At 37.1% G+C, this 21,192-nt stretch overlaps 1 protein-coding gene and 1 pseudogene across 4 annotated transcripts in view; one reads left to right on the forward strand and one right to left on the reverse strand.

Annotated features, from left to right (window-relative positions):
- Positions 1-20,255, reverse strand: part of SLC30A6 (solute carrier family 30 member 6) — a 46,843-nt gene extending 26,588 nt beyond the window's left edge. For 2 of the 4 annotated variants that reach the window (XR_008682447.2, XM_055399936.2), the window contains exons 1-10: positions 20,142-20,255; positions 16,050-16,136; positions 10,816-10,900; positions 8,891-8,933; positions 7,403-7,468; positions 4,656-4,736; positions 4,157-4,192; positions 3,355-3,449; positions 1,098-1,146; positions 665-784 (exon numbers count right to left, since the gene is read on the reverse strand). Coding sequence is in view for 3 of the 4 variants with exons in the window: in XM_055399936.2 (XP_055255911.1) it covers positions 665-784; positions 1,098-1,146; positions 3,355-3,449; positions 4,157-4,192; positions 4,656-4,736; positions 7,403-7,468; positions 8,891-8,933; positions 10,816-10,900; positions 16,050-16,136; positions 20,142-20,144 (665 nt within the window). In the remaining variant the exon portion in view is untranslated. Of the gene's footprint in view, positions 1-664; positions 785-1,097; positions 1,147-3,354; positions 3,450-4,156; positions 4,193-4,655; positions 4,737-7,402; positions 7,469-8,890; positions 8,934-10,815; positions 10,901-16,049; positions 16,138-19,752; positions 20,037-20,141 lie in introns of those variants that run through there. The other 2 variants (XM_088841560.1, XM_088841559.1) reach the window with 2 other exon arrangements.
- LOC129539386 (tetraspanin-6 pseudogene) lies at positions 9,740-10,596 on the forward strand (annotated as a pseudogene).
- Positions 20,256-21,192: the final 937 nt, after the last annotated feature.

Genomic DNA, 21,192 nt, shown 5'->3' on the forward strand with positions numbered 1-21,192 from the left:
CAGCCATGCATAAATAAATAAAATTGAAACGAACAAAACAAAGTAGAATGCAATGGAATAGATGGCAGTAGCAGTCACTCTCACAGGAAATACACACAAAAGCAGTTTAGCGGATGGGGAAAACGGGTTCAGTCGAGGTGGCCATGACCAGAAGACAGGCTCTGAGATATAGAGGTCTGGGCTAGAAATAGTGAAGGAATCACAGAAAGGTAGAAAATACAAACAATGCTAGTGATGTCCTAGGCGAGCAGGCAAAGGGGCAGGGAGTCAAAGAACAATGTCATAACTCTAAACTTCAGCTTGCTGAAGACTAATCCTAACAGGCTTGCTTTTAAAAACAGTTGGTTCACATCTACTCCTCTTTCCTCTTTCAGCAACAGCAGCTGTGATTTATGTGTCTCTCACTCTCCTCTCCTCTGTTTCACTCATCTGGCCAGCAGAAGGGAATTTAAATAGCTTTCCCATCTGCATCATAAATTGTAGTGACGATTTCTTATTGAATCCAACCCGCTTAATTTTTTCAGATGAAGACACTTGAAGACAAGACTTGACCAAAGTTGTGCAGGTCATAAACATGCTAAAAACTTAATCCGCATGTCCTAATGCCCTTAAAAATCAGGCCCCAGGAATGGAAATCCACTTGAGAGCAATAAAAAATACTTACTTAATTTCAATTAGCATGTAAGTAATACAAAGAGCAAATGCTCCAGCAAGATCAATCAAAACAAATGGATTCATTCGGGGAAGGAAGATACTGCTAAGTCCTGGAATAATTCCACACAAGCTATGAAAAAACAAACAAAAAGAATACTCATTAGCAAAACTTATGTAATAATAATGAAAACTGTATAAAAGGTGACTTGTATTTTAGTATCATAAATTGTTTAACAAAGGATTTGGGAACAAATCTCTCACTTGTAAAGTTCTCTTTTGTATTATTAATTAAAAAATAAGAAAAAGAGAAGGGAAAAGAAGAATCTGATCTGTGAGATTCATATAGTAACCTCAGCAATGAATAATGTTAAGTTCCCATAATAGATGTGTTTCCTGTGCATTCCTTTAACAATATGTATTTTATGAAACCCCAAACATCTTACCTTCGACTAAGATCTGCAACATGCTCTTGAAGCCAACTCGTACTAGCAGCTTTAAAAAGAAAATACTTAAATTATTAAAATTACCAGAAATAATAATTAGATTACCAGAAATACTTGATTCTTAAATTTAAAAAGTAAATTTCATGATGACTATGTAACACTACAAAGGGATACATTATATTTAGAACTTTTTTCTTTTTTATGCCTTTAGGATACTAAATGAAAAGTAGTTTCAACTACAGTACATAGCTGATCTGATGGAATCAATGAATTTGCATATGTCATTGTTAATATTAATCTGAAGTCTTAAAGGCTTATTATACTGCAAAGCAAAGCTTCCTAACCAGTGTGTTGAGAATCAGTTGCAGGTCCACCAACTACTAACTCTCTTAGCTCTCAGAGAGGCCAGGTATCTGGCTACAAGCAGATGCCAGTCAGTGACTGACCTCCAGGTGCAAGCATACTCTTACATTTACCCCAGGGTGCTACAGAAATTCTCATTTAGGTGCACCATGATGTAGAAAAGATTGACAAGCCATATAAAAAGTGGCCCAGAAGACCAGTTAAAGCAGACTCTGATGCCAGAATACCTGGCTTCAACCTCAACCCTGCCCTTGACTAGATATATAGCCTGAGACAAGTGACTTAATCTCTCAGTGCCTCAGTGTAAAGTGGGGAGAATAAAATGATTTACCTTATATGGTTATAGGAAGAATTAAATGGGTTCTGTGTAAAGTATTGAGCACAGTGCCTGGCAGAAAGTGCTTTAATATTATTTTTCACTCAAATTTCAACTCATGTTGTAAATCTTGATGTTTCTGCGAACTTTCATTTCCAGCTAATAAAAATACAAACTAGATGATTTTTCTGGAAATAAACTTGGCAATATATATCAAACACTTAAAAAAATACTGTATCTTTAACCCATTTATGATTTTTTCTCTGAGAATATTAGAAATGCATACAAGAAATTTGATAGAAAAAAGGTGGTTACAGTTAAAAGGAAAAGTTGAAAATGTACAATAGACTAATTTTTTAAAATATTCATGACAAAATGTTATGTAAGCATTCAAAAATTATTTTTCAAAGATTATTTAATGACAGGCAATATTCAAGACGCAAAGTTAAGTGAAAAAAGCCAAACATAAAATTTTTAACTGATATAATTCTAAGTATGTAAAATAATATACATATGTGCACAGAAAAAAAAATAAAGGAACAAAACAGAAATGTTAATAGATGTTATCTCTGGCTCATGAGACTACCAGTACTGTTTCCTTCTTGTATCTTTCTGCTCTTCAGGGAAACATAGTTTCTAAATCTTTGTACCTTCTTAAAATTTCAAGAATGAGCATAATAGTACTTAATAAAGTTTTTTCAAAGTAATTCTGATGATCATAAATATCATTATTTAATTTTCTAGTTCATGCAGTAATTCTTAAACTCTAATTCATACAAATGCAACTCATACTTCATGACACTTAGGAAGTTGTTTAAGCTTGAATGGGTATTTCAGAAAGCTTTCTTCCCCTGGTTATCTTGGTATTCAAGTCAGTGAGACTTAAAAAGACCTTCCCCTGTTTTTTCTTCAAAGTGTAGGTGTGTGTACACAGCCCACTTTTGCTTTTACCTCAGTGTAAAGTGAGGTAAAACTTCAGCCATCCAACAGTGCTTAATCTGGTATGGGGGAGTAGGATCCCGAAACACTGAAACTAGTGAAAAATGCCAATAATTTAGACCATTAAAATGAAAAATTCTAACTGAATTTTTAAAGACTTAAAAGTAAAAGAATTTATCAAAAGGACTAAAATTTGGCTACTTTCAAATATATGCCCACCCATCATCGCCCCAGAGAGTTCCTGGGAACGAAGTTAATTAACAAAATACCATTATTTGCAATGAGCACATCAACTAGTCTATATACACTGAGGCTTCTAAAACGCGTTCTTAGGTAGTTCATACACTTAAAATTTCATTCATGTTATCTGGTAAATGCAATTTTTTATCTCATGTAATTTAATATGTCAGTTCTGCTTGTTTTTAAGGAATATGTTATTTTAAAGCTTAAAAAGTTAGATTCTATTTCTTAATTTTCTCCTTCATAATTTTCTGAAGACTTTAGAACTTTAGGGTTAAGTAGTCCTCTCTTTTCCTCAGGATACACTTTCTCATTGATTTATGAATCAATGAAACAAACAAAAGACTTGTTGCTATGAGAAATTAATTGGATTTTTATTAATGGTGAGCAAAAACATACCTTCAGAAACATAAGCAAAAGGTTTATTCCGAATTGAAAGCATTGTGAACAGGTTGAAGGAAAGAGCCACAAAAGTACCAACTAATAATCTTCCCCTAAAAAGAATAACATTCACTGTTATTTTTTTCTTGGTAATATTAATTTGCAATTTCAGCATGTAGCGAAACTAGGAGATGATGAAGCAGAGTGGTCTGCCTCAGTATTTGCAGAGTCACAATCCGAACCTGGTTTCTAGCTCCATGACCCATGTTCTGCATGTGGTTGCTCCATCTTACATGGGATCCCCATTCCTCCAAAAAAGACCTTTAGCATTAACAGTATCTTCTTATAGGTAACTGCTGCTATAAATTTTTAGAAATGCTACAGATATTTGGTTTATAGTCTGCTGGCTAAGTCAAACTGTCCTGAATGAAACTGATCAGAATAGATCCACACAGTTAGCAACTATGTTGCAGCTAATAACATTTCCATCTCTTCTAGAGATGCTACTGAAAAATTTGGGGGGGTCCAAATTATAGAAGACAAGACAGGGCTGGTTTAGCATGTTCACTGGGGTTTGGAAATACTGAGGGACCCAACATCACAGTCGAGAGGCTTTTCTGTTCAGTATAAAAACATAGGGGCTTGGAAACAGTTAAGGGTGAAAAGAAGGAGTCTTGGGATTTGGGGATTTTGCTTGTGAAATATATATTACCACACTCTGAACTCTAGTATGGGCCAAAGTATATTATTTCATAATATACCAATTAATCACTGGTAATCAAACTTAATAGTGTATTATATGTCAAAAGTAGAATCTTACGTGTGTATCTCGGGCTGCTCCAAAAAGCGTTCTGCGCTAAAAGAAATAATGTTAATATATTAAAGAATCAAGTTAAAAAACTTTATTAAATACATAATTAATCTAATAAATTCACAAAACTTTTAAATATGACCTACTGATTACTAGCAACGATGAGACAAGCAGATGAGACAAATTATCCTCAAGGTGCAATGTCCAATCTTTCTCTAACAAACCTGCTTTTGGGTTTATACTAAACACTAAATCATGTCTGACTGAATCCCTTCCTTTTATTCACATCTACTAATGACTGGATTTAGTAGTTATCAAAGGTAATAAAAGAAGGGTATAAAGAGGGAGAAAAGTCTGAAACATGAAGAAATTGTACTGTCAAATCTCTAGTATTGCTCATATTAATTTGTATACCCTTTTAACCAGAATGTCTCACTGGATTCTTTCCTATTTCCAAAGGTAACATAGATAGAATTTGCAGTGACAGAAACATTGTATACAAATGTACCTTTCTTTTAAAATAAACAGAGCTCCCAACTGTGCCAAGACTGTGGAGGCAAATACAGCCAGGACTTCTAATCTTTCAAATCTGAAATTGGAAAATTAATTAAATTAGCATAATTTTTTCAATTCACAAACTAGCATCTCTAAAACACATTCACTCACTCACTACAAGTATAACTACTATAAGCCAAACACTGTTTAAAAAGTCTAGTTCCTAGAATGATAATAAACAGTGAATATCCTAGATTTTAGAAAGAGTGCCTATTTATACAACATATATTCTCTATGGCTTTTATTCTCTAGAAATATTCATTATCATAATAACAGCTAACGCTTAATTGACCCATCTTATGTTAGACACCAGTCAAAGTACTTAACACATTACCTCATCTAAATCCTTATGAGGGCTATTCTATCCCTCTTTAAAAAAATAAATAAGAGATAAGGAACTTGAAGGCCAAAAGGAAGAGTAACTGTCTAGAGTCATATAGCTAGCAAGTGGAGGAGTCAGATTTTCAGACTCAGACACTCTGGCTCTAGCGTTCATGACTTTAACCACTACTATAAAGAGGAGAGTGAAAAAGTTGGCTTAAAGCTCAACATTCAGAAAACTAAGATCATGGCATCTGGTCCCATCACTTCATGGGAAATAGATGGAAAAACAGTGGAAACAGTGGCTGACTTAATTTTTCTGGGCTCTAAAATCACTGCAGATGGTGATTACAGCCATGAAATGAAAAGATGATTACTCCTTGAAGGAAAGTTATAACCAACCTAGATAGCATATTAAAAAGCAGAGACATTACTTTGCCAACAAAGGTCCATCTAGTTAAGGCTATGGTTTTTCCAGTGGTCATGTATGGATGTGAGAGTTGGACTATAAAGAAAGCTGAGCATCGAAGAACTGATGCTTTTGAACTGTGGTGTTGGAGAAGACTCTTGAGAGTCCCTTGGACAGCAAGGAGATCCAACCAGTCCATCCTAAAGGAGATCAGTCCTGGGTGTTCATTGGAAGGACTGATGTTGAAGCTGAAACTCCAATACTTTGGCCACCTGATGCGAAGAGCTGACTCATTTGAAAAGACCCTAATGCTGGGAAAGATTGAGGGCAGGAGGAGAAGGGGACGACAGAGGATGAGATGGTTGGATGGCATCACCAACTCAATGGACATGGGTCTGGGTGACTCTGGGAGTTAGTGATGGACAGGGAGGCCTGGCGTGCTGCGGTTCAAAGGGTCGCAAAGAGTCGGACACGACTGAGCGACTGAACTGAACTGCAGAACTGAATTTTGGAATTATCAGATATAGATGATACTTCAAGCCATGCAACTGACTATAATTATATTTAATTGCTCTCTCGTTTCCTATTCTCTAGGCAATGAGACCAAAATGGGAGCTGTCATGTCTTTATTAAACCTTGTATCCTGGCCACAGGAGCTGAACTAAAAAGACTAACATCTATACCAAAGTGGACAAACAAACAGCTCTTTCTCGTGATTTTCCGAACTAGAGCTGGGAAAGAGTCCTTTCCTCTCTAGAAGGAAGGTGAGAAAGTTCCAGTCTTGCTAGAAGTGATCATTCCAGCAGAGTGGAGAAAAATGGTCTGAGAAACCGAACCTGACATGCAGAGAAAAGGAGGCCACTGAGGTAAGAGAAAGACAATGTCCTGAGTGTCCCTGTGCCAGCTTACCTCAGTCTTCCCACACTTTGAAATACATTATCATTTTCCCCCAAAATTAGTTTGAGTTGGATTTCTGTCACCACTAAAAGCCTGACTCAAGAGTTAAGATTTCCATATACAGATATCTATTCTTTACAAATGATTATCATAGTAACAGTCCAACTCTATCAAATTTCAGTGACACATAAATATCTTCATTTTGCATTAAAATTTCATGTTCACTCTGTCCTATTATTTAAGTAAATAAAACCAATTTTGTTCAAAAGAATATAATCCCAATGAATTGTATGGAAAAGAAAGGTTAAGTTTGGTTCAAGAGTTTCTTCCCCAAGGTTAAATTTTTCTTTCTAGTTCTTTCCTTGAATCTGAAAGGAATTCATTTCTTTTCCTAAAATAATAAAAAAAATCCAGGACTTCCCTGGTGGTTCAGTGGCTAAGACTCCAGATTCCCAATGCAGGTGCCCTGAGTTTGATCCCTGGTCAGGGAACGAGATCCCACATACTGCAACTAAGACTTGGCACAGCTAAATAAATGAATAAATATTAAAAAAAAATCCTCTGATTTAAAAGATTATTTTCCAGCTTTCAGCAGTTTCTAAACTATAGACACAGAAATCTCAAAATCTTTGTCAGTATGTTGCTGTCACAAATCTAGTCTTATGATAAAAATACATCTCTGCCACTGCATTAATGTTAAAATGTATCCCGCTTACTTTAACAGCTAGAAGATACATACATGAAAATCCTTTGTACTTTCTCTAACTGAAATAAGAAATTACCAAAGTATCAAAGACCTTAAAATGAACATTTTATGTTAAGATTTGTTTTGTAAAATAGCAAAGAACCTAATGTGAACATTTTACTTTAATATGATTTAAATTTAAACATCTATGTTTCTTATCTAGAATCCTCTTAGAAGATGCTTTTTAAAATCTACTTTTACTATTTATCACTATCACACCAAACAGGCAATACTTATTTTCTAGAAATATTCAAACTAGTTCTTTAGTAGTTTAACTACTAATTTTAATAGCAATAAGTTAGCAGAAAATAAAGTAAATTGAACTTACCCAAATGAATAGGCAGGGCTAGGTTTCCTCATCATCACCCAGTAACTTATTAAACAAGTTATCAAACTAAGTAAAAAGGCAAATAAATTCAGCATTAGAATGAGAGCTAGAGGACATACAGAAAGAAATTTAGCTTTCAGAATACCTAAGTTGCTAAACAGGCTAATAACAAATTATTTTAATAATACATAATCTAATCACAATAAACACCCTAACATGTGCGTTTTAACATGGGGAGAAACAGAAGAAGTTATGATATACCATTAAGACAGTTAGAAACTTTAAACTCATATTTTCTCTACTCAGTAAGTTATCCACCCTAAATGGTTTCCATAACTGAGCCTGCAAAAAATAACACAGTAATAATATTTACTTGATTCTACGCATAAACATTTCAACTTTGATAAATTTTATTTAATCTATGTTAAAAGTTAAACTAAATATTAATAACACCTTGACAATATTCTAGATGAGGTAAAGTTATGGTCATTTTCCAAATCTAGTGGAGATTCACTCTAAAGCAATTTACTACAGTGTGAAATTCAGATAACAACCATCTGTTTTAGATCCATCAATAAGATTTAGTTATGTGACTGATGAAACAACATCCTTATAACACACCTACGGCACAGATATTGGAGACATCATTGTCCAAGCTCTTTGCAATCTTTATTGGAAACATGGGGCTTCCCTGGTGACTCAGACGGTAAACAATCTGCCTACAATGCGGGAAACCTGGGTTTTATCTCTGGGTTGAGAAGATCCTCTGGAGGAGGGCATGGCAATCCACTCCAGTATTCTTGCCTGGAGAATCCCCATGGACAGAAGGGCATGGCAGGCTACCATGAGTCCATGAGTCCATGGGGTCTCAAAGAATCAGACACCACTGAGTGACTAAGTACACACACACTGGAAATATGAAAGGTCCCCAAAAGCAGGAGCCAACAGGTTGTCTCTCGATCTCACAATCACATACATGCTTTGCAGTTACTAATACCCCTTGTTTCTCTTCCCATCTACACAGTTCCAGTGGGAACTGGTATGCTCTTACATGTTCCTGCTCCCCGGTCACAGCTGACTCATGTATAGGTAGGCAACTGACCTAATGTCTGGGTATTTTTCTGTTGCTATGTAAATGGGATATCTTCTTCCAGCATATCTTCTAATTGTTTTTATTTGTATACATGATCCATGTTGATAATTTTACTTATTTCACAGATTACTTTCCTTTAATTAAGAAAATTTCATAAATTCAGTGCAATAAATTTATTTTTATTGTTTTATTCAAAATAGGACATTTATACAGAAATGTGCATAAAGCACATATGTACATTTTAACAAATAAAACAACTATGTAACCACAAATTAAGGTCAGGAGTAAAACAACAGGGAAGTCTTCTGGACGTCTCTTTCTTTTTAAATGAAGTATAGTTGATTGACAAATTCTATATAAGCTTCAAAACATTAAGGAGAGTTTTTTAAACTTACCTAAAAAGATCAAAAATGGTCAGGTAAGTATAGGCAGTTAAAGCTGCAAAACAACAGAAAGACTAATTAAAATGTTACTGAATCCATGGTTAGGAAATACAACAAATAATGGTACATAAAAATATAAGAGGTTTTTAAAAACACAAGAAAGATATTAAGAGGTTTTACTTTTTAAGGAAAATCCAGTAAACCTCAAAATCTTATTTATACACTATATAAATTGAAGAACTAATCTATCACACTAAAAATACCTCACAAAAAGATACACGCACCCAATGTTCACAGCAGCACTATTTACAGTAGCCAAGATATGGAAGCAACCCAAGTGTCCATCAACAGACACACATGTAGGAAGGAATATTACTCATCCATAAAAAAAGAATGAATTCTGCCATTTGCAGCAACATGTATAAACCCTAGAGTATATTCTGCTTGGGGAAATAAGTCAGAGAAAGACAAATACCATATGGTATCACTTATACATGAAATCTAAAAAATAAAACAAACAAATGTATTAATAGATAGCCTCCTCACCAAGGGAAGTCCCTGTAGTAATTCTGAGTGGAGTATAATCTATAAAAACACTGACTCACTATGCCGTACACCTGAAACTAAATGAACTATATCTCAATTAAAAAAGAAAAAGAAATCTCCATTTTTCAAATAGATTTAAATTTTTTGATAAAGCTCATTTTAAATAAGGCCTAGCAATTGAACCAAATTTTATAGTTCACAAGGTACTTCTGAGGGACTTCCCTGGCAGTCTAATGGTTAAGACTCCGCACTGCCACTGCAGGGAGCAGGGGATCAATCCCTGGTTGGGGAATTAACATCCCACATGCCGGTCTCGGGCTAGTCATGGCGTCCCCTTCTCAGAGGCTGCAGACCAAACCAGTCATCACTTGTTTCAAGAGCGTCCTGTTGATCTATACATTCATCTTCTGGATCACTGGTGTTATCTTTCTTGCTGTTGGCATTTGGGGCAAGGTGAGCCTAGAGAATTATTTTTCCCTTTTAAATGAGAAAGCCACCAATGTCCCCTTTGTGCTCATTGGCACTGGCACTGTCATTATTCTTTTGGGCACCTCTGGCTGTTTTGCCACCTGCCAAGCTTCTGCATGGATGCTGAAACTGTATGCAATGTTTCTGACTCTCATTTTTTTGGTTGAACTGGTCGCTGCTATCGTAGGATTTGTTTTCAGACATGAGATTAAGAACAGCTTTAAGAATAATTATGAGAAAGCTTTAAAGCAATATAACGCTACAGGAGATTATAGAAGTGATGCAGTAGACAAGATCCAAAGCACGAGTTGTTTTATAATGGTGATGACCATTATAGAATCAGAAATGGGAGTTGTTTCCGGAATTTCTTTTGGAGTCGCTTGCTTCCAGCTGGTTGGAATCTTTCTAGCCTACTGCCTCTCTTGTGCCATTACAAATAACCAGTATGAGATAGTGCAACCAACATAACACGGGCCTATTACTCTACAGTTTTAAGGATATTAACATCCCTATCCCCAAACTTTTGAATTACAAGATCACCTGGCTGGAAGACCTACATTTGTTACAGATAGATTGAAAAACTACATCAATAGTCTTACTCGATCATGACAGTTGTTATGTTCGAAGTCCACCTTTTGTCCCATTCATGTTACATCATTGAAATCCCCATATCACTCTGAAACACTGGAAGAGCTTAATAAATTGTAAACAAAGCAAACAAAAAACAACATCCCACATGCCAAGTGACACAGCCAAAACAGAATATAACAAGGTACTTTTGGAATAGATTCCCTCATTTAAATCTTTCAAATTATATTTCAGAATAATATATTCCATGTTAAGGAAGACATACCTTTACTTAAAATAAGAACAATAAAAGTGAAATTAATAATTAACTGTATAAAATAAGAACAGTGACATACCTATACTGTTAGTGGAACTGCACCACATTAGCAGGAAGCCAGTACATGTTAAGTTTATTGCACCAAAGAGCAGTATCTTCCAGGACTGTGAAAAGGAAAATCATTCTTATTTGCACAACACTGATAAACTTCTTTGGGTCCACTCAAGTTTTGTGATTCATACTCTAATATTCAGAGGAAAAAACACAACCTGATTTAAAAAACTGAAGGGTTACAGTTTCTAAAACTTCCAAAAAAAATTCATCAACCAAGTTATTATCATAATGTATAAACCTAAAAGGATAATTTGAGAAGGGGAATTATTCAAGAGAAAATAAATTCTGACATATAAATTCTCAAATAGTTAAGAAAATACAATGACATTTGAATATAATTTTGACTCTATAAACATGTATATGGAGACAAGGATAAAACAAATGGGGCAAAATATAAAGCAGCTGATGAATCTGAATAAAGGGTATAAAGGAACTCCTTATACTACTCTTAAAACTTTTCTGTAAGCTTGCAATTACATCAAAATAGTTACCCTGCCCATCCACCCACCAAAAACAGAACAATGCTTGGTTATTTACCAAATAAGTCATAAGAAAAAGGACTGCTAAAAAAAGGAGATTACCACAGTTTAGAAGTTCACAAAAAAGGGAGAATTTGAGATACACCTTGAAACAGCTAGGAGTTAGTCAGAGGAAGGAATAGCATTCTAAAAATAAAGGAAGATGAGATCAAGGGAAGTGTTTTTTACTTTGTTCTGCTCCAATCCCTACATAGGGAGTGTTGGTCTACACTTGTTTCAAAGTATAGATGAATGGTGGAAAGGTTGTTATTTGGAGATGTTAAGTTTAAACATATAATTGCAAAGGTCAAGTAAGGTATGGGAAAGGTATGGGATAGGATGGTTTTAGAATACAGATGAAAGCTGTAGGTCTAGAAAGGAAGACCACCACCGGAAGTGAGAAGGATAAGACGGTAACTCAAGAGACAGAAATCGTAAGGCAGAAAGAAGTGACAGTGACAGAGCACAGAGGTAATAGGTGACAAATCTAAGGAAGAAACAAGGCCATTTCCTAAAACTAAGGGATATGGTAAAGTAGGACTGGAAACTTAAATACAGAAAAAATCTTCAGAATAGCTCTTATGGTGAATACGTTACTGAATCATCAAAAAGAACAACAATTACCAGCATGAATTTATGGGAGACACCATTCTCAAACTTCCTCCTCAAGGAGGAGCAAAACCAGAAGAGCAGGTGACATGGGGATGTTAGAAACTTGAGAACTGATATGACAGGTTGACAGGACGAGGGGCTGTATGCCTAATGTAGACATGACTGGACATGGGGCCGAGTCAGGACAGGGATTCAGGAACAGAAAAGGCAGATAAAGCATGGAATACATGCTGTGCTAATGCCAAATCAAGCTGTTAATCAACAAACATTTGAGTATCTATTTTGTAACAGATAGTATTTGAGGCACTGGAGATACAGCAGTGAATGAAGCGTGGATCTTATAACCCAGGTGGGGTGACAGACAAGAAGCAAATATATAAAGTCAGGTGGTGCTAAGTGCTGGGAAGAAAAACTAAAGCATGGTAAGAACACAGGAATGGAAGATAAAGAGCTGCTCATCTAGATAAGGTGGTCAGAAAAGAACTCTGATAAGGTGACATGTGACCAGAAACCTGAAAGAGGCAAAGATGCTAAGCATCCAGACATCTTGGAGAGAAAACGGGAACCACAGTGCAAACACTCTGAGATAAAAGAGGGGCTGAGGACAGCTAGACAAGAGAGGTGAGAGGAAGTCTGGGGCTACATTAAGTAGTGTCATGTATGCCAGGAAAAGAACTGGGATGTATTCCAGGTGAGATGGAACAGTGACTTAGCTTTCATTTTAAAAAGCTCATTCAGCTTCTCAACGTAGAATATACTGCACAGGGGGAAGGATGAAAGCAGGAGGACCATTTAGAATGTGCTTGCAATAAACCACGTGGGGAAAGATGGTAGCTTTGAAGGTGGGTGTTAGAAGAGTCAGATTCTGGGTATTACGAGGACAGAGCTGGCAAGAATTACTTATAAAACAGCTGTGAGGAGTGAAGGAAAGACAGGGGTAAAGGTGACTCCAAGGTTTCTGGCCTGAGCCATGTAGTGAAGAAGAGATAGAAAATCAAATTTCAGGTCTGACCTTACTAAATTTGAGATGGCTATTAGATATTTGGGTGAAAACGTTGAGAAGGCCATTATACATAGGAATTGGAGGTAGGGAAGAAGGTAGATGCTGAGATATAAATACAGGGTCATCAGCATACGGTAGTGAAAGTGTCACCAAGACGGAATGAGGCAAACAAGAGAGGCCAGAGTTCTGTAAGTCCTGGACACTCCAAACTCCAAAGTCAGAAAGATGGGAAGAGAGTAACAAAGAAGACTAAAAAATAAAGACTAGGAAATGGGCCCCCCCATGTAGCACCAGTGGTAAAGAACCCGCCTGCCAATGCAGGAGACATAAAAGACGTGTGTTCGAGCCCTGGGTCAGGAAGATCCCCTGGAGGAGAGCACAGCAACCCACTCCAGTATTCTTGCTTACAGAATCCCATGGATAGAGGAGCCTGGCAGGCTACAGTCCAGGGGGTCACAAAGAGTCAGACATGACTGAATGACTAATACTTTCACACTTTCAAGAAGTAAGTAGGAGGAAAATCAAGGGTGGCAGTTCAGAGTCCAAGTGAATAAAATACTTTAAGGAGGAAGACTGATTCAAATGCCATTGAAGGCCAAATAAGATGGGAAATGAGGATGACCACTGCTTTTGGCAACACACAGGTTATTAGGTACTTGTAAAAGCAGTTTCTGTGGATAAGTGGGGACTAGAGTTAGACTGGTTTTGCTTAACAGAATCAGGGAGAAGAGAAACTGAACAAAGAGAGTAAAGACAATTCTAAACAATTCTGCTTCAAAAGCAAGCAGAGAGAGGAAGCAGCAGCTGAGAGTGGTATTTATGGCACGTAATTATGATGCGAGAAGGAGAAAGATTAAAGAAGGAACAACAATGCAAGAGAAGAAGGAATGGCTCTAGGAACACTGGCTCGGAGTAAGGCAACAACGGAGGGACTGGCCTTATGGAGCAGATCAGACAGTTCATTCGAAGAAATGGGAGGGAAGGCAGAGTGTTGGCAGAGGTGCTAATGACAGGATGCACAAGTTTTTTCCTGATTGCTTCTTTTCCTTCAGAGAAACAGGAAGCAAGATCCAACAGGTTAGAGTGAGAATGAACAAGCTTTGGGGAGTTTGAGGATAGAAGTGAAAGAAAATGCTATCAAACTGTCACTTAAGAACGTGGGAAACTGAATAAACTAGGAAGATACAGTATGGGCAGCGCTAATGGCATACTTGATCATGAATTTAAAGTGAGACCAGGGGCTTCCCTGGTGGACCAGTGGTTAAGACTCTGTGCTTCCACTGAAGGGGGCACAGGTTCAATCTCTGGTGGGGGAACTAAGATCCCACATGTGGCATGGCGTAGCCAAAAAAATAAAAAACAACAACAACAAAGTAAGACCCGTCAGTGTGGTTTTGTGTTTAAGGCTACACTCAGTTGCTTGCATGAGGTACAGAGTAAAGCTTAATAACGTTAAGGATTTGCCAATAAAGTATGATAAATAGAAGATGGGAACAAAGGAGTTGAAGGCATGTGCAAGAAAATGAAAATGATGGACCAGAGAATCTAAACTGATAAGCAAGCAATTGACGATAAGAGACATGAAAAACAGTGAAAACACAGCAGAGTCAAAGAATTGGAGGTCCCAGTAAGAGAAGGGAACTGGAAAGACAAGAGACAGTGACTGATAAGTAAAATGTTTATAACTGAGACAATGGGAGGATAGTTATCGTGAATGATAAAGTGTATGGCATGATTGGGCTTCCTTGGTGGCTCAGTGGTAAAGAATCTGCCTGCCAAGCAGGAGTCGTGGGTTTGATCCCTGACTCAGGAAGGTTCCCTGGAGAAGGAAATGGCAACCCACTCCAGTATTTCTGCCTGGGAAATTTCTCGGACATAGGCAGATAGTGGGCTTCACAGGGTCACAAAAGTGTCGGACATGACTTAGTAGCTGAACAGCAGCAGCAGCATGGTATGATCACAGGAGTGGACAGTTGAGAGGGACACAGGACAAGATTTGTGGTGAGGAACTGAGAGGGGTAAGGATCTTTCACATGAAATATGAAATCACTAAGAACTAAGACAGGAGAAGTAATGAATAGCAATAAGCCAGGTGGATCTCTTCAGATTTAAATTATGATAGAGGTTATCTGTATAATTCAGGTGTTCCTGTATCAGTTTTGTTCCTACCACCTATTCTGTGGTATACTGTGCTTCACTGAAGTGTACTTAAAGAACTTCCTGCTTACTTCTGCAATAGAATTGTTTTCCATCAACATCATAACTATCTGCTCTCAAGAGAGCATCCTAAATGGACTGGATAAATAAGAAGTAGGTGAGTTAGTTCCCTACCCTTGGCTCTTGAAGTTTAACATCTACAGGTGAGAATATTTCCAAATACTAGAATTACTGACTTCTGATTATATCCCAAGGTTTTATAAACAGGAGATAAAAGAGTAAAAAAACAAAGAAAAGAAGTCTTCAGTATCACAAGACATGGTCAATATTATTGCTTCTGCTTATTATGTTACACAAAGCTAGCATATTTAAAATTTTATTTTATACTTTTATTAAAAATGTGACCAAGACACACATAGTCACTACCCTCAAGGAACTTACAGTATAAATGAGACAGTAATGAGAACAATGAAAACAGAATAATAACTAGAAAGTCTACATTAGTGACCAAAATGGGTACTGATTGTTTATTTATAGTCTCAAAGTTTAACTTAATGAGAAAACTTGTTTTCTGCCTTACATTCAAAATGTGAAAACATGGCTTCACACCACATCCACTTAATTTGTTAAAAACTAACAACATAAGGCAATCACCAAACAATTTTTCTTCAAAACTCCTTAAAATTAGAAAAAAAACTAATCAAAGCCGAGTTTCCTCCCAGGCATAACAACTGTATACTAAAGTGCTGTGATTTTACATTAACAAATTACTTATCCAAAAAAAAAAAGTGAAAACACTGTGATGAATTGAGAGTGATTTATATTTGTCTTAAAAATTACCTTTTTCAACTTTATAATACTGCTGATACAATAATTAAAAACTAGGATTACGAAATAAAAATAACTTACCCTTCGATCAGCTGCTACAAGTCTAAATTCCTGTAATAACTTGCCAAAAAAAGATCTTTGTGGTTTTCTAAAGAGATGAATTGTCCCCTTTAAAGTAAACAAAAAGTATACAAATCAGCATTTAAGTACCTAAGCTTCTGCACTCCTGTGATACAGTAAATCACAACTAACATTTCTTCAATGCTTGATACATGCCAAGCAATTATTCTAGACACCTTACATGTATTTATCTATTTAAGATTCACAATAACCTACGTGGTGGAAACAATTTTTAGTAAACTAAGTACACAATGCTAGTAACATCTGAGCAGGAATTCAAACCTAGGAGTCTGCTTTAAAATAGATTGCCTAAGCAATTTTGAACCAGAAAAGCAGTTTCCAAGTAGCTCTAATTTCCAAGAAATTATACCATTTACCTAATTAAAGCTTTATATATGAAAGGTTTGGCAAATATTATTAGAGTCAAACCTCTGAGTTTGTCTCTTAGGCATTCAAAGTATGTGACATCCTAGCTAGCTTCCATGGTCCCTGCTAGTATGCAGTATGGTACTAGCAAAGAAAGAACATGGCAGTGGTGACCACAGAGGGATTTGCCACTCAAGTTCAGGAAACAATGTAAGAAAGCCTTAACATAAAGGAGAGCTCAACCACATATAGGAAATTAGCCTGAAATTAAGGTAGTATCCAACATCACTAGGAGAAAGTATGGATTATTCAATAAACAGTATTTGGAAAAAGGCAAAGATAGGTCCTTACTATACTTCTCAATCTAAGTTTTCAAACATAAAACAATAGAACATTTGAAGAAACTCATGGATGTATAATTTTATAATCTTGGATGTGGAGAAGACTTTTGTTACGAGGACATAAAATCAAGAAGCTGTAAAGGAAAAAACTGATACATTTTCTATATACTTTCAAGATGGAAATAATCTACAAAAAAAAAGAAAGAAAACCCTACAAAAATAAACTGAAAATCTCTGTTATTACAAAGGTAAAGTAATTGTTTCTAGAGAAAAAATATCCTTCACAATTTTCAATGGGTCATGCACAATAACTTGACTACTAAGTGCCATGCACTTAAATATTTGGATTTCAACTTGAATAAAACATTTTCCTAGATGGTAAAGGCCACAATCATTATACCACGTGGCATTTCTATCTCATTAAAGTTGGCCAATTTGGCTCAAACACTGACTTTTCACAGACAGCAGAGGAAATGTGAGTTAACAGATTATAAATGTGAAGTTTCAGATCAAATTCAAGCAGAAGTATGATTTGCCTACAGTTAGCATTTAGAAACATCTCAGTAGCTATAAAATTATATATTCCATTTTTTTAAGTTTGACATGTCATTAGTTGCATTATGTTGAGACTCAGCGAAGGCAGAAAATAGGCTGAGTGCTAGAAATGTGGCATAACAAAAATAGCAAAATGTTGGTAACTGTGGAGGCCAAGTTATGGCTACACGGGGACCTTATGATATTCTCTCTACTTTTCTGCATGCTTGAAAGTTTACACAATTAAAAGTTAAAGATATACTTTAAAATGTGAAAATAAAGCATCAAGAAAAAGGTATTACCAATTTTGATACCCAAATAAAGATCCGTGTATGTGAATAACCTAAGGCTCTGCTAAGTCAGTTTAGTTGAAAAGGAACAATATGCTATTTTTATCTGAGATGTTAATAAATGTTAACAAACATACTTTATTCTTAAAGAATTATGAGTGGGATATTTTGGTCCCAAAGATAAATTCTGCTTACTACTGGTATCCTTGAATATCTTCTAACTTCTAGCTCATTTAAAATTATTTCAGTTACTTTAAGTTTCAGGTTAAGACAATCAATAAGGTTTCTAAAAGGCACATGTCCATTTCTGATGCCATTCTGATAGTGGAGGAATAATTACAAATACCCTAATTTTAATGTCACTCTTTCTAAAATTATATTGGCTCTCCATTGCTATCAGAATAAACACCAAATTTTACAACCTGGAACTCAATGTGTTCAGTGAGTTAGCCTGTTTCTTTCCATTTTTTCTCTTGCTCAATTTCCACTATATTGGTGTACTCCTTGCCTCATGATCATATCGATAATTCTAGAGTGAAAAGGTCAGACTGGTCTAACCCAGGCACTAATAGCCCTGTAGCATTTAGCAAGTTATCTGACCTCTCTGTCGCCTCACCCAGAAGAGAGTAATGAATAGTAGACTAAGAGACTGGAATAAAGAGACAAAGCACTCAGTTCACTGGTTCATTTCCTCCAAGAAGCCATATTAGGTTATTTAAATGACAGTTTTTTTTTTTAATGCCACTTGCTTTGTAATTCACCACAGGGTAGTCTTCATGTTGTCATCTTGCATGGTAAGTTCATTTATAGTAACTTCACCAATGACAAGAGCTATATTTTCCCAACATTTCTAAGACAGCATTATGCTTTGCACATAGTATATGCTATTAATAATAAATAATGGGCAATTTTAAAAATAAAACTTAAATACTAATATTTCCCTTATTACTAATTTTTCAAACATAAGTATTTACCGCCAAGGTTACTTATTCATCATTCTCTGAAACAGATATTTATTGAAAACTTCCTCTAGGCCAGGCACTGTACAAAAGACTCTGGGAATATGACAGTGAATACATAGGTTCTGCTCTTAAAGAGCTTATAGCCTAGGAAGTGAGAAAGACAAGCAAGTAAATACACAATCGTAACACAGTCTGGTAAGAGCTACAGACGCTACTGGAGCTTCATAGGAGCCTAAAGGAGGCACTTAATAGGACTTTGAGACATGATAGAAAGGCTCAGGAAAGAGACTAAAGGACATGTAAGGGATGGAGAACGATTCTGGCAGATAGAACAGCATATATTAATTCAGTGCAAAGGTCTAATTCTTACAGCACAATCCGCAAGCTTTTCCTGGTAGCTGGAATATGGATATACGTATGTATGCATGAAAAAAACCTGCAAAGGTAAGAAGCTAGACTACAGATGTCTTTGCTCGCCATACTAAACAGGTCTTTAGCTTGTGGGCTAAAGAAAAAAAAAAGGGAAGAATTTTAAGCAAGGGACTGGTATGGTCAAGTTTCAGAAACTTAACTCTGCTACACAGTGGTGAATGTTCTGGTGTTGAACACAGAGGGTATCTGGATAGACAAAAGAGTCAACTTGTACCTACTTCCTGCATGTTTAAAGGAAAGATTACAGGAAATTTAGAAAATATCTTAGATAAATAAGACATTTTTTTCCACCATATCTACTCAAGGGAAAAACGGAATGACAATGCTTAGATACAGAAACATGGTCGTTCTGTCATATACAGGCTATCAATAAGAGATCCATAAATTTTTCTGATAAAATGGTGTATACCTCTTTTGACGCTGAAATCACAATCCACTGCTTACCCTTAGATAAAATTAAGAGAGCTATGTACTTGATTTATGAAAGAATAAAATAACTAACTTATCTAACAAAATTTAAACACCATATTCCTAAAGCCCTAAGATATACTGGGATCTACAAACGCACCAAAAAAGCTGCAATAAAGAGGAACGACAGACACTTCTGACTTAAGCCAATATTTGGCCTTCTGAAAGTTGTGCTGTACCCGGCTATCTGCACTCAATAAAACCAATTTGGAGAGTGGGGCGTCAGCTTCAAGAGCCTATTAATCATGCTGTTCATTAATGCAACGTTATCATCACTGCTGTAAGCATCACTAATACAGTCGTTGCTGCTGTGGACTTGTTTTCAGATCTTTTGTCGGTGTTGTGGTTACTGACACCAGCAAACAGTTTTATTCCTATATCAAGGATACCACGGCAGGGAGGAGTCATACACTCATGAGAGCCGAAAAGTCGGTCCGGAGCGGTGCCGGGGTCCCGACAGGATAAGGAACCGGGTGAGGGAGCGAAGGGGCATCAGAGCTCTGAGGGCACTCTCTCCAACGCTAGAGGCGCCTTCCGGGGACCTCGAGCATAATTCTGACGACCCCTCCTCTGGGCAGCTGAAGCATTGCTAGGCCGCTTCGCAACCAGGGAGGATAAGAAGAATCACAATAGAAACCCTCGTGCCCCTGGCCAACTCACCATGATAAGGAGCAGCACAGCTCCCACCGGAAGACGCTCTGGGAGCAGGTAGTTCCTGGAGCGGAAGGGGCGTGGTCATCAGAGGCCGATTGGTTGCGAGCGACGCGGGGGGCGGAAGTGCGTGCACGGGCCTCCTGGTCCCGCGCCCTACTTCCGGCCTGCCCCTGCGTTCTATAGAGGCGAAGGCGGCGGCTAGAGCTACTCTTCCAAGCTGGCGGAGGTCTGGGTCCAGATTTGCCAGCTGAGGTCTTTAGGTTTAAGCAGCAGTTTGTTTGTTTGTAACTAGAAAAATTTATTTGAGCCCTGAAGCGCTTTGACCTCTGTTGTGTTTTTTAATTTTTGCAATACCTTATGAAATAGGTAACACTCCCATTTTTCAAGTGAGGAAACAGGATAGAGAAACTTACCCAGAGACATACCTAGTTTGCCATAGTAGCTGTTGCTCAGGCTGACTAATGACAGAGTGCCGCCGCGGCTGCTGCTGCTGCTAAGTCGCTTCAGTCGTGTCCGACTCTGTGCGACCCCATAGACGGCAGTCGACCAGACTCCGCCATCCGTGGGATTCTCCAGGCAAGAACACCAGCGTGGGTTGCCATTTCCTTCTCCAATGTGTGAAAGTGAAGTCGCTCAGTCGTGTCCGACTAGTAGTGACCCCATGGACTGCAGCCCACCAGGCTCCTCTGTCCATGCGATTTTCTAGGCAAGAGTACTGGAGTGGCTTGCCATTGCCTCCTCCGAGCAAGTGAATAGGATTTACTAAATAGGAGGAAAGTACAAGACTCTCAGCATAGACACTGAGAGGGGGTTATGTGGTAATTCCTAAAATACTACTTAAATTTTATAGGATTAATTTTACTTTAAAAAAGAAAATAAAACACATTGAAGTATAATTCATTCAGCAAAAATCGAATATGGAACACGTGTGTATCAGGTACACTCTCATGAAAAGGATACTCTTGTGGTCGTGGTTAAGTAGCTAAGTCGTGTCTAACTCTTGCGACCCCATGGACTGTAGCCCACCAGGCTCCTCTGTCCATCTGATTTTCCAGGC

Source organism: Moschus berezovskii, chromosome 11 (assembly GCF_049115385.1).
Source record: "Moschus berezovskii isolate FMDL1 chromosome 11, NW_MosBer_1.0, whole genome shotgun sequence".
Classification (NCBI taxonomy): domain Eukaryota; kingdom Metazoa; phylum Chordata; class Mammalia; order Artiodactyla; family Moschidae; genus Moschus; species Moschus berezovskii.